The 13,963-nt window shown below is 35.6% G+C and overlaps 1 protein-coding gene across 6 annotated transcripts in view; it reads left to right on the top strand.

Moving 5' to 3' along the window:
- The window catches only part of LOC144855681 (voltage-dependent L-type calcium channel subunit alpha-1D-like), an 85,629-nt gene that overhangs the window by 62,605 nt on the left and 9,061 nt on the right, over positions 1-13,963 (top strand). For 4 of the 6 annotated variants that reach the window (XM_078713597.1, XM_078713594.1, XM_078713595.1 and 1 more), the window contains 13 exons: positions 289-447; positions 645-755; positions 1,047-1,130; positions 10,595-10,720; positions 10,859-10,924; positions 11,081-11,172; positions 11,366-11,510; positions 11,741-11,868; positions 12,046-12,142; positions 12,396-12,597; positions 12,731-12,858; positions 12,995-13,132; positions 13,445-13,704. In XM_078713597.1, coding sequence (XP_078569723.1) covers positions 289-447; positions 645-755; positions 1,047-1,130; positions 10,595-10,720; positions 10,859-10,924; positions 11,081-11,172; positions 11,366-11,510; positions 11,741-11,868; positions 12,046-12,142; positions 12,396-12,597; positions 12,731-12,858; positions 12,995-13,132; positions 13,445-13,704 — 1,736 coding nt within the window. The remainder of the gene's footprint in view (positions 1-288; positions 448-644; positions 756-1,046; positions 1,131-10,594; positions 10,721-10,858; positions 10,925-11,080; positions 11,173-11,365; positions 11,511-11,740; positions 11,869-12,045; positions 12,143-12,395; positions 12,598-12,730; positions 12,859-12,994; positions 13,133-13,444; positions 13,705-13,963) is intronic. The other 2 variants (XM_078713598.1, XM_078713596.1) reach the window with 1 other exon arrangement.

Below are 13,963 nucleotides of genomic sequence, written 5' to 3'. Positions count from 1 at the left end.
GGTTTGATTTCACGCAGATGTGAGCAAAAACAATGATTGCAAGGGCATTTTGTTACGTTGTGTAGGTTGCGTTGCATCACTAGAGGAAACCACGCTTAAGAAACAATAGAATGTAACAATAACCAATCACATGATGCAAACCAACCAATCACTGTCCCTGTCTACTCTTCTAACATTTAATACAAGTTCTACACACATTACGTGACATTTAAAATTTGTTTCAAGGTTTTATTTTGATGCAATTTGTTTTTAATATGTTTAAATAATTTTTTTTAATTTGTTTTACAGCGGCAGTGTATGGAGTTTGCATTGAATGCGAAGCCAGTTCGGAAATATATACCTAAAAATCCTCATCAGCTAAAGATCTGGACAATAGTAACATCAAGGCCGTTTGAATATACAATTTTCATACTTATAATGTTAAACACTATAATATTAGCAATGAAGGTATTTCAACTATTGACTTAAACGTTATTCAAATGTTTATGTTCATTTTTATGCCATGAAAATAACCAAAGTATAGCTTCAATAATTATTGGTAGTTGGTTATAATATTCTGACACCTAATTCCAAATTTATGTTATATGATGATTAATTGTATTTGTATGACCAAAATCTAACTTAGTGTATTTTGTCTTTTTTAGTTTCATAAACAACCTGAAAAATATGAGGATATTTTAGATTACTTAAATATGGTATTTACAGGCGCTTTTGCTGTAGAATTTTTACTCAAACTTATTGCATTTAAACCAAAGGTAATTGCATTTTGTTGTTATATATGGCTGTCATATTATATACAGTATATACAGGTTGCTACGTTATACTATAAATAGTATACCAAGTACCTGTTTTACCAATAAAACTCCATTTTTCCCATTTAAGATGTCAATTTTGCATTCACTAAAAGTCATATAATTGAATAGCAGGGCTCATGGTGTCTTTTGAGTGGATGATGTTAAGCCATACTTACAGTTTAAAATGCCTCTAATTTGAGGAATAGTTGTAGTAGTACCCCAATTTCAGAATCAGATATTTTTTTTTTTCAGAATTATTTTCGTGATTATTGGAACGTATTTGATTGCATAATTGTACTTGGCAGCTTTATAGATATACTCAGCCAAGAACTAGATGTAAGTTATATCTTATTTTATTTTAATTCTCCTCGTTTGGTATTAGTTTTTGTTATTTTTTTGCGTAATTGCTTCATGTTAAAATAAAAGACATTTATTTTGTAGATTTACACGTCATGCATTATAACTTACATTGCCATAAACTGTTCTTCTTAGCATATCAAGCAGCAGTCATGTTTATTTAACATGTTCTTCTTGCCATATCAAGCAGCAGTCAGGTTTATTTAACATGTTCTTCTTACCATATTAAGCAGCAGTCAGGTTTATTTAACATGTTCTTCTTACCATATCAAGCAGCAGTCAGGTTTATTTAACATGTTCTTTTTACCATATCAAGCAGCAGCCAGGTTTAATTAACATGTTCTTCTTACCATATTAAGCAGCAGCCAGGTTTATTTAACATGTTCTTCTTACCATATCAAGCAGCAGCCAGGTTTAATTAACATGTTCTTCTTACCATATTAAGCAGCAGCCAGGTTTATTTAACATGTTCTTCTTACCATATCAAGCAGCAGCCAGGTTTATTTAACATGTTCTTCTTACCATATCAAGCAGCAGCCAGGTTTAATTAATGTTCCTTTCTTTTTTCTTTCATTCTGTTCACTTAATTCAAGGTGGTTTGTTAGGATTTTAATTAATTTTCTCAATGTCTAATAAGCTTATTAATAAATACACATTAATATATTTATTGATAGTAGATGAGTTAAGAATCTACTACTCTGAAATTACCTAATTGTGGGAAAAGTATGGGAGTGGTTTAGTAGTGGCTGTTTTTTACATGCTCATTATTGGGGTTGGCTTTTTAACATAGTGGTATATATTCAACTGGTGGTAGAATAACAAGATAAGGAAGATGGTTAAAACTAATTTTATATAGTGTTGATAAGTTTGTTTGTATGCCTATGACAGTGTGCTTTTCTAACATTTTCTATATGTTAACTGTATTAAATCTTTTCTCATTAATTACAAACAATCTTGTTTCTTTTTGCTCTCTGCTTGGACCACAGTTTTTATCGGTAAATAAGTTGTTATCTTTAAGTGTCTTTATTTATCCCTATTTCACCATAAATTGAATGAAATTTTCTTTTATTCCTAATGTTTGCTTGATGATGTTTTGTGATGAAAAATGTTTGTGGTGGGATGGCGCTAAAGGGGTGCAAATCTCCCCCTTTCAGTGGGGGTGGTTGCTCAAGCTTTTCGGAAAGCTATATCGAGCGCTGCATCTGTGTTGAATGAATGAGATATATCTTATGTTGTGTATCGCCCTCAACTGTTTTGCATGACTTTTTAGTGTTTGTGAAGATGTCTGGATTGATGCACAGTATACCATATTTGGAGATAGCATGTCAACATTCAAATATATATATATATACAGAGTAATAGGATTATGCCTAAATAAGGAAACCATACTATTGTAAAGCAAGACACCATACTGATTAATACAATTTTATGATTGCTTGTGTTGAATATTATTTTATCTTATGTATTGGGAACACCTATCTTTTTGTACTTTTATTTTCCATTTTAATTTTTGTTCCAGTGCTTTTTTTATTTTTAACAATTTGATTCATCAGCCTTTTTGTTGTTTTTTTAGTAAATTTAAAATAGAAAAACTTGACATTTCAAGATTTAAAACTATAGTGTTAATAATCCTATTTCCATCATCATTTATTATAAGGCATTAGGATTGCCTTGATCAACAATTATCATGATGACAAAATTATTGCCATCCTTGTGTTTCAATCCTTTTGAGGCCTATAGGCAGGAAGGCTATTATCAGCATCCACAGACCAGTTTATTCCCTTGACAATTCCTGCAGGATAGGCAAGACATTTACTGGTCGTCTTGTATTGAACGGTAGCAATAGTTGTAATGATTATTTTCTCAGCTTTTACTCCCTTAGTTGTCCCCAGCTGTATGATGCTTCCTACCCTTCCAATTTCAACCCCACCCTTGACAAATCTAGACAATTCTTTGTATTAATATTGTTGCTCCTAAACTCTGTTACATTATTGTTTGTAATTATATGTCTTTATTTAAATTTCTTCTTCTCTGTCTTTTGGGAATATGACTATTTATTGAATAAACCAGTTAGGAATTTTACTTTTTATACTTGATAAAGTTTTGTGAAGAGGTAGTAGGGATATATTTGATTGGCTAATTACCATTCAGTTTTGATCATTGTACACTTAATGATCTTTTCCCACAATGCACTACCAACTCCCATAAAGCCAGAGAGGGGTACACTTTGGAAATATAGCCATGTTAATTAATATATAATTAATAGTTATGTAACATTTGCAGTTCTGTGAAAATAACCTAAGAAGTAAAAATGTGGTAACATCCCTGGCCTTGTTTTTCCATCATATATCTATTTCTAGAGGTCCGTCCTTTTTGTCATTCTATTTTCTGTCTGTTTAGTCTACCCATTGATGAATAGTAAATTATGGTAATTTGCATTTGTTAACAATGACAATTTTTTTCTCTTATGTGCATCATGTTTATAAATCGGATTTTTAACAGATATTTTCGGTAAAATTTATGAAATTTACACTAAAATATTCGTGTTATGTTTGCTATGTGGAAAATGTGTTTAATGCATTTGATGTAACTTAATAATTCTTAAAAGGATTGCATGTCCAATGATTGGAATACTGAAATTATGAAATTCCGCAAGAAAACTAAATTTTGTATAATCTGCTAAAAACAGTAATGAATGATAGTATATACTCTTAAACATAAAACTCAGAGAGTAGTATTAACCTCTTAGATGCTATAGTCTAGATAGGCAATATTATATTGAAAATAACCTCTTTTTATGTGTCTGTTAGAACCCAGAATCTGAAAACTTTGATACTATGAAGGTGAGAGTAGTTTTTCAGAAGCATGAACTAGTCTGTTCAGCACTCTATAGAGCATGCTACTATGTCTTGCATCTACAGAGCATGTTTTAAAGCTAAATTCTACATTTGATTTGGTTCCTAATTCATATTTTCTGTTCTCAGAGCATGTATTGCCTAGTTTGATTTCATTATTCCCTTTGTTACTACAGCATGTATGCAATATTAAAACTATCTGGTGTAATACTAACAAACCGTAATATAAATATTCTAATACAGTAATTGATTATCTTGTATTTTTGATATGGTTAAACCAACCAAAAGTTAAGGGTAGATTTGTTTGCTTAAATTAATAGGGCCATATTTGTCAGATGTTTGTCTCGCATTCTTTACAGTGTTTAGGTATCCTTTTACAAAGACAACTAATTGACACGGGTTCGACATTAGTTTAAAAAAAATGAATGTGTCCATTTGTTTGTCCATGTCACATGGTCCTATTTGCTAGTTACACTACACACAAATAATAATTACCCCTACCTGTGTACAAAACAGCTCAATGAAATATAGCAGAATATAGTAGTAAAATACTAGACAGTGAACTAGGGCGACAGAAGACCCACATAATATATGACATGGTACAGTAGATAAATGGTAACTAAATAAACATTGTTGCAAACAAGGATTTACATATTATATGGTAGTATGTTTAGGCCAAACATGAGGCAGGTTTCAAGCCTTGATAGTATGTTTAGGCCAAACATGAGGCAGGTTTCAAGCCTTGGTAGTATGTTTAGGCCAAACATGAGGCAGGTTTCAAGCCTTGGTAGTATGTTTAGGCCAAACATGAGACAGGTTTCAAGCCTTGGTAGTATGTTTAGGCCAAACATGAGACAGGTTTCAAGCCTTGATAGTATGTTTAGGCCAAACATGAGGCAGGTTTCAAGCCTTGATAGTATGTTTAGGCCAAACATGAGACAGGTTTCAAGCCTTGATAGTATGTTTAGGCCAAACATGAGACAGGTTTCAAGCCTTGGTAGTATGTTTAGGCCAAACATGAGGCAGGTTTCAAGCCTTGGTAGTATGTTTAGGCCAAACATGAGGCAGGTTTCAAGCCTTGGTAGTATGTTTAGGCCAAACATGAGACAGGTTTCAAGCCTTGGTAGTATGTTTAGGCCAAACATGAGGCAGGTTTCAAGCCTTGGTAGTATGTTTAGGCCAAACATGAGACAGGTTTCAAGCCTTGGTAGTATGTTTAGGCCAAACATGAGACCGGTTTCAAGCCTTGGTAGTATGTTTAGGCCAAACATGAGGCAGGTTTCAAGCCTTGGTAGTATGTTTAGGCCAAACATGAGACAGGTTTCAAGCCTTGGTAGTATGTTTAGGCCAAACATGAGGCAGGTTTCAAGCCTTGGTAGTATGTTTAGGCCAAACATGAGGCAGGTTTCAAGCCTTGGTAGTATGTTTAGGCCAAACATGAGGCAGGTTTCAAGCCTTGGTAGTATGTTTAGGCCAAACATGAGGCAGGTTTCAAGCCTTGGTAGTATGTTTAGGCCAAACATGAGACAGGTTTCAAGCCTTGATAGTATGTTTAGGCCAAACATGAGACAGGTTTCAAGCCTTGATAGTATGTTTAGGCCAAACATGAGGCAGGTTTCAAGCCTTGGTAGTATGTTTAGGCCAAACATGAGACAGGTTTCAAGCCTTGGTAGTATGTTTAGGCCAAACATGAGACCGGTTTCAAGCCTTGGTAGTATGTTTAGGCCAAACATGAGACAGGTTTCAAGCCTTGGTAGTATGTTTAGGCCAAACATGAGGCAGGTTTCAAGCCTTGGTAGTATGTTTAGGCCAAACATGAGGCAGGTTTCAAGCCTTGGTAGTATGTTTAGGCCAAACATGAGACAGGTTTCAAGCCTTGGTAGTATGTTTAGGCCAAACATGAGACCGGTTTCAAGCCTTGGTAGTATGTTTAGGCCAAACATGAGGCAGGTTTCAAGCCTTGGTAGTATGTTTAGGCCAAACATGAGGCAGGTTTCAAGCCTTGGTAGTATGTTTAGGCCAAACATGAGGCAGGTTTCAAGCCTTGGTAGTATGTTTAGGCCAAACATGAGGCAGGTTTCAAGCCTTGGTAGTATGTTTAGGCCAAACATGAGACAGGTTTCAAGCCTTGGTAGTATGTTTAGGCCAAACATGAGGCAGGTTTCAAGCCTTGGTAGTATGTTTAGGCCAAACATGAGACAGGTTTCAAGCCTTGGTAGTATGTTTAGGCCAAACATGAGGCAGGTTTCAAGCCTTGATAGTATGTTTAGGCCAAACATGAGACAGGTTTCAAGCCTTGGTAGTATGTTTAGGCCAAACATGAGACAGGTTTCAAGCCTTGGTAGTATGTTTAGGCCAAACATGAGGCAGGTTTCAAGCCTTGATAGTATGTTTAGGCCAAACATGAGACAGGTTTCAAGCCTTGGTAGTATGTTTAGGCCAAACATGAGGCAGGTTTCAAGCCTTGGTAGTATGTTTAGGCCAAACATGAGACAGGTTTCAAGCCTTGGTAGTATGTTTAGGCCAAACATGAGACCGGTTTCAAGCCTTGGTAGTATGTTTAGGCCAAACATGAGGCAGGTTTCAAGCCTTGGTAGTATGTTTAGGCCAAACATGAGGCAGGTTTCAAGCCTTGGTAGTATGTTTAGGCCAAACATGAGGCAGGTTTCAAGCCTTGGTAGTATGTTTAGGCCAAACATGAGGCAGGTTTCAAGCCTTGGTAGTATGTTTAGGCCAAACATGAGGCAGGTTTCAAGCCTTGGTAGTATGTTTAGGCCAAACATGAGACAGGTTTCAAGCCTTGGTAGTATGTTTAGGCCAAACATGAGGCAGGTTTCAAGCCTTGATAGTATGTTTAGGCCAAACATGAGACAGGTTTCAAGCCTTGGTAGTATGTTTAGGCCAAACATGAGACAGGTTTCAAGCCTTGGTAGTATGTTTAGGCCAAACATGAGGCAGGTTTCAAGCCTTGATAGTATGTTTAGGCCAAACATGAGACAGGTTTCAAGCCTTGGTAGTATGTTTAGGCCAAACATGAGACAGGTTTCAAGCCTTGGTAGTATGTTTAGGCCAAACATGAGACAGGTTTCAAGCCTTGGTAGTATGTTTAGGCCAAACATGAGACAGGTTTCAAGCCTTGGTAGTATGTTTAGGCCAAACATGAGGCAGGTTTCAAGCCTTGGTAGTATGTTTAGGCCAAACATGAGGCAGGTTTCAAGCCTTGATAGTATGTTTAGGCCAAACATGAGACAGGTTTCAAGCCTTGGTAGTATGTTTAGGCCAAACATGAGACAGGTTTCAAGCCTTGGTAGTATGTTTAGGCCAAACATGAGGCAGGTTTCAAGCCTTGATAGTATGTTTAGGCCAAACATGAGACCGGTTTCAAGCCTTGGTAGTATGTTTAGGCCAAACATGAGACAGGTTTCAAGCCTTGGTAGTATGTTTAGGCCAAACATGAGGCAGGTTTCAAGCCTTGGTAGTATGTTTAGGCCAAACATGAGACAGGTTTCAAGCCTTGATAGTATGTTTAGGCCAAACATGAGGCAGGTTTCAAGCCTTGGTAGTATGTTTAGGCCAAACATGAGACAGGTTTCAAGCCTTGGTAGTATGTTTAGGCCAAACATGAGGCAGGTTTCAAGCCTTGATAGTATGTTTAGGCCAAACATGAGACAGGTTTCAAGCCTTGGTAGTATGTTTAGGCCAAACATGAGACAGGTTTCAAGCCTTGGTAGTATGTTTAGGCCAAACATGAGGCAGGTTTCAAGCCTTGGTAGTATGTTTAGGCCAAACATGAGACAGGTTTCAAGCCTTGGTAGTATGTTTAGGCCAAACATGAGACAGGTTTCAAGCCTTGATAGTATGTTTAGGCCAAACATGAGACAGGTTTCAAGCCTTGATAGTATGTTTAGGCCAAACATGAGGCAGGTTTCAAGCCTTGGTAGTATGTTTAGGCCAAACATGAGACAGGTTTCAAGCCTTGGTAGTATGTTTAGGCCAAACATGAGACAGGTTTCAAGCCTTGATAGTATGTTTAGGCCAAACATGAGGCAGGTTTCAAGCCTTGGTAGTATGTTTAGGCCAAACATGAGACAGGTTTCAAGCCTTGGTAGTATGTTTAGGCCAAACATGAGGCAGGTTTCAAGCCTTGGTAGTATGTTTAGGCCAAACATGAGGCAGGTTTCAAGCCTTGGTAGTATGTTTAGGCCAAACATGAGGCAGGTTTCAAGCCTTGGTAGTATGTTTAGGCCAAACATGAGACAGGTTTCAAGCCTTGGTAGTATGTTTAGGCCAAACATGAGACAGGTTTCAAGCCTTGGTAGTATGTTTAGGCCAAACATGAGACCGGTTTCAAGCCTTGGTAGTATGTTTAGGCCAAACATGAGGCAGGTTTCAAGCCTTGGTAGTATGTTTAGGCCAAACATGAGACCGGTTTCAAGCCTTGGTAGTATGTTTAGGCCAAACATGAGGCAGGTTTCAAGCCTTGGTAGTATGTTTAGGCCAAACATGAGGCAGGTTTCAAGCCTTGGTAGTATGTTTAGGCCAAACATGAGACAGGTTTCAAGCCTTGGTAGTATGTTTAGGCCAAACATGAGACCGGTTTCAAGCCTTGGTAGTATGTTTAGGCCAAACATGAGGCAGGTTTCAAGCCTTGGTAGTATGTTTAGGCCAAACATGAGACAGGTTTCAAGCCTTGGTAGTATGTTTAGGCCAAACATGAGACAGGTTTCAAGCCTTGGTAGTATGTTTAGGCCAAACATGAGACAGGTTTCAAGCCTTGGTAGTATGTTTAGGCCAAACATGAGGCAGGTTTCAAGCCTTGGTAGTATGTTTAGGCCAAACATGAGACAGGTTTCAAGCCTTGGTAGTATATTGTTTAGGCCAAACATGAGACAGGTTTCAAGCCTTGATAGTATGTTTAGGCCAAACATGAGGCAGGTTTCAAGCCTTGGTAGTATGTTTAGGCCAAACATGAGGCAGGTTTCAAGCCTTGATAGTATGTTTAGGCCAAACATGAGACAGGTTTCAAGCCTTGGTAGTATGTTTAGGCCAAACATGAGGCAGGTTTCAAGCCTTGGTAGTATGTTTAGGCCAAACATGAGGCAGGTTTCAAGCCTTGGTAGTATGTTTAGGCCAAACATGAGACAGGTTTCAAGCCTTGGTAGTATGTTTAGGCCAAACATGAGACAGGTTTCAAGCCTTGGTAGTATGTTTAGGCCAAACATGAGACAGGTTTCAAGCCTTGGTAGTATGTTTAGGCCAAACATGAGACAGGTTTCAAGCCTTGGTAGTATGTTTAGGCCAAACATGAGACCGGTTTCAAGCCTTGGTAGTATGTTTAGGCCAAACATGAGGCAGGTTTCAAGCCTTGGTAGTATGTTTAGGCCAAACATGAGGCAGGTTTCAAGCCTTGGTAGTATGTTTAGGCCAAACATGAGGCAGGTTTCAAGCCTTGGTAGTATGTTTAGGCCAAACATGAGGCAGGTTTCAAGCCTTGGTAGTATGTTTAGGCCAAACATGAGACAGGTTTCAAGCCTTGGTAGTATGTTTAGGCCAAACATGAGACAGGTTTCAAGCCTTGGTAGTATGTTTAGGCCAAACATGAGACAGGTTTCAAGCCTTGGTAGTATGTTTAGGCCAAACATGAGGCAGGTTTCAAGCCTTGGTAGTATGTTTAGGCCAAACATGAGACCGGTTTCAAGCATGCATATGGTTCATTTGAAGCAGGCAATAAGAATGTGCCATGTATGGATGGATAGATGTGTTTTAAGCTTGTATTTGTCGTTTAATTTTAGCAGTACCTCAACAAGGAATATCGTGATACCAAATTTGTATTAAACAATGGCTTAATTCGCATATTGCTGTATTTTTATTCTGCAAACTGTAGTAATTGCTATTTAATAATAAACAATTATTTATTTTTAATTTTCACCGATTTTGTAAAAGTAATTAGGTATTTAATCTATTATTGAATGTAAAAACATACTTTATAAAGAACTTAAATGAATAAGTAATTGTTAGAAACATTGCAACAATTGATTTGCACAAACCCAGTAGCAGCCGCAGCCCAGTACAGTAATGGTATACTTAGCACTTTGTTGTATATACGTGCATGTTTCACCATTTCATATATATATTTATATATTAACTGTATTCATTGATATCCTGACATGTATCCTAGTCTAAAGTATTTATGTGATGGTCATGTGATATCAAATTACTTTTTAAATAGATTTCCAAAACATCTTTTGATTGATTTTTTTTTAAAGCAGACTTATTGAACCTTACATAAATACATTTTAAAATGATATAAATGATATTAAGAAGTGTATGTTGTATTACATGCATTTCCAGTTATTGTCATATAAATACTTTTCACTCTGCAATTTAATTGAATCCCATTTCTTGTTGAATTCCTGCTTTTAAATTAAAGTGACCACAAATCTTGTTTAGCATCATTTGATTTGGAATTCTTGAGTTTCAAGAATTCAGAAAATCAGTTTGATTTCAGGTATAATATTAATTAATTAAAATATTTCAAAAACATTGACAGTGTGATAAATTTCTCTTTCTTTTTTCTTCCCATTTCAGCCTGATAGTAACAGTAGAATAAGCATCAACTTTTTCCGTCTTTTTCGTGTGATGCGGTTGATAAAATTGTTGAGTAAGGGAGAAGGGATACGTACATTATTATGGACTTTTATCAAGTCATTCCAGGTATTACTTTATTATTTTAAAATTAATGTATAATTAAAGTAAATAAATTTATCATTTCAAAATCAAAATATAATTGTAAATAGAAAGGAAATTTTTTTTTATAAATAATTTTATATTAAAAATGTTGTTTTTTTGTAGGCTCTGCCATACGTAGCCTTACTAATTGTAATGCTGTTCTTTATATATGCTGTGATAGGGATGCAGGTAAGGAATTGTTAAAGTTCACATTCTAAACACACAGGTAATAATAAATAATGGTGGTTCAGTCAACATAATAATGTTGCCATAACGGTTTATATTTATGGTATAATAATAATGTATGTTTAATGTTTTTTTATTACTTTCATTCATTATTTGTAGATGTTTGGAAAAGTTGCTCAGATAGATGGACAAGAAATAAACCAAAACAATAATTTCAAAACATTTCCAAATGCCCTTTTGGTGCTCTTTAGGTAAGTATATGCATTACATGTAGCATTAAATAGTGTATCTATCAACACTGTTGCATAAACTAGTACAGATAAGTCATTAAAACACAATAAAGTGGTCAGGTTTTTGGCAAGAAAAGGGAACAAGTCACTGGGTTGTCAAAGGCCTCTGTGAAAATGTGGTCAGGTGCTAATTGATATATTTACATTTATTCAGGTCAGCAACAGGTGAGGCGTGGCAAGACGTAATGTTAGCCTGTATAAGTGCCAAATGCTACGGAGAAGAAAGTGAAGACAAGAGTTGTGGCAGTCCAATTGCAGTTCCTTACTTCCTGTCTTTCTACGTTTTATGTTCATTTTTGGTAAGTGCTAAAGATCACTATTATAGTCTTACTTATGATTCATTTAGTATACTGTGCTTTCTCTGCAAATCAAAGACAAACTTTCACTTTCTGTAGCATAATATAATAACGGATACATACTAAAATAGTACTAATTACAATGGTAACTATTAATAATTCATGTACTGTATAACAAAAACAGACAATTACTAAAAACTATGTTATAATTTAATCTTTTCTTTTCTGTTTAGGTTATTAATTTATTTGTAGCAGTAATTATGGATAATTTTGATTATTTAACAAGAGACTGGTCAATTCTTGGACCACATCATCTTGAAGAGTTTGTAAGAATGTGGTCAGAATCTGACCCGGAAGCTACGTAAGTAAACTTAATTATGTTCCGCTCTAATGTCTGGGCTAGACTTAGCACCTACCTACATTAGTACCAACTGTTGGTATGATTTAATTCACTAGAAGGTGTTGTACAGTATGCTTTTAAATCAATACTTTTGTTTGCAAGCCTTTAATACATAATAATGTCTGTTTTTTTTAATAGGGGTAAGATAAAACATGTTGAAATTGTAGACATGTTGCGTCAGATATCACCTCCTTTAGGGTTTGGCAAACTTTGTCCATACCGAGTTGCATGCAAGGTAAGTGAATAGCCATATCAATTGTCAATATGTTATACTAAAGCATGTACTACATCATTTGATATATCTAAATGAAATTGTGCCATTTACATGGTAAACTATATTTAAAATTAAGAAATTATAATAAAGGTTTACAAAAAGTGTCATATTCGATTTTGAATGTTGAGTTACATAATGTAATGTAAATTATGTTGAAATCGATTGTAGTTTTAATAAATGTTTTAATAATTTACTAAACTGTGTTTATTTGCAGAGGTTAGTTACTATGAACATGCCATTAAATAAAGATGGTACGGTGATGTTTAATGCGACCTTATTCGCTCTTGTGCGTACGTCACTAAAAATCAAGACGGAAGGAAATATTGATAAAGCTAACGAGGAACTGCGTATTGTAATAAAAAATCTGTGGAAGCGGACAAACTCCAAGTTAGATCAGGTTGTTCCACCTGCAGGAGGTACAGTCATTTTTATCCAAGTTTGTAGTAATTGGTTTTGTGGATATTTTATTTTATTTTGTTTCAATGTACATTATTGGAAAATAAATATCACTGTACATCAATTGATAAAAATTTGTTGTGGTTTTTCTAGATGATGATGATGTGACTGTTGGAAAATTTTACGCAACGTTCCTGATACAGGATTATTTTAGACGTTTCAAAGCTCGGAAAAATGCAGAACATAAATCCGATCACGATGTGGCATCGCAAGCTCTACAGGTAAACAACTCTGCATGATCTAAATCAATATGTATATTTAAAGTTTACATTTTGATTATACTGTAACATGTGTTTGTTTATTCTGGTAGGCTGGTTTGAGTAACTTACTGTACAATGTGTTTGTTTATATTTGTAGGCCGGTTTACGTAACTTTCATGATATTGGACCAGAGTTAAAGCGAGCAATATCTGGCAATCTGGAGCAGTTAGATGAAGATGAATCAATTGAAAATGAACAACCGGCACACAGGGTAAACCATAGTTACCCTACTCACGTAAATTCCCATTACATTACATTGAATAACTGCACGAAGGCTTTGCCTAACAAGTTTGCTTGATGTGCTGAGTTTGTCATCTGGGTTTTTTTTTTTTTTTATAAATTAAGTATTTAAGTACATTTAAAAGAAAAACTGAATTAAACATGCATTCATAATGAATTCATAAAATGGAACATTTAGAAAACACATTGATTGATAATGGCTCCTAAGTTGTTGTGTGTTTCTTGCAGTGAATAATACAGAATATAAATTAAATGTACTTTTAATTATTTAAGTTGATATTTAAATTGTTTTTCTTTTTTAATACAGAGGAGCCATTCTATTTTTGGAAATGTCCAAAACGGCTCAACAGGACGACGGCAGTCTGAGCCCTCACAAGGTTTGATGGCCAACAATCTGAGTGCTTCACCGTCCAACACACACCGCGCCGTGTCACCGGCCACCTCTTTGAACATTTACCAGAATACGTACGGTAGACGGTCACCGTATGAATTTGGTGGTGCCCGTGTGCAACGACCCATCAATATGATTAACAACAAGATGCATAGTAACAGGTCAAGCAGATCTAGGTTGGTATTGTTTTTACTTAAGGCAATAGTTAAACTACTAAAATTGTGAATTTTAAAATCTAAGGTTATTTAACTGTGTAAGCACCACACACAGTATCCATACAAATTACAAAAGCTAGAGCTAGTGAAGTTTGCTACTATTGGAAGAAAAAGAACAGAAAAATATCTCAATGTTCTGTTATCTAGAGATCTTATAATATATATTGTGTAGAAATTGTACTGTAATTAAATTATATTTCTGTTTATTTCTTCTGCACAA

The sequence above is a fragment of the Antedon bifida genome, chromosome 11 (genome assembly GCF_963402885.1).
Source record: "Antedon bifida chromosome 11, ecAntBifi1.1, whole genome shotgun sequence".
Taxonomy (NCBI): domain Eukaryota; kingdom Metazoa; phylum Echinodermata; class Crinoidea; order Comatulida; family Antedonidae; genus Antedon; species Antedon bifida.
This window is presented reverse-complemented; position numbering and strand designations above follow the sequence as displayed.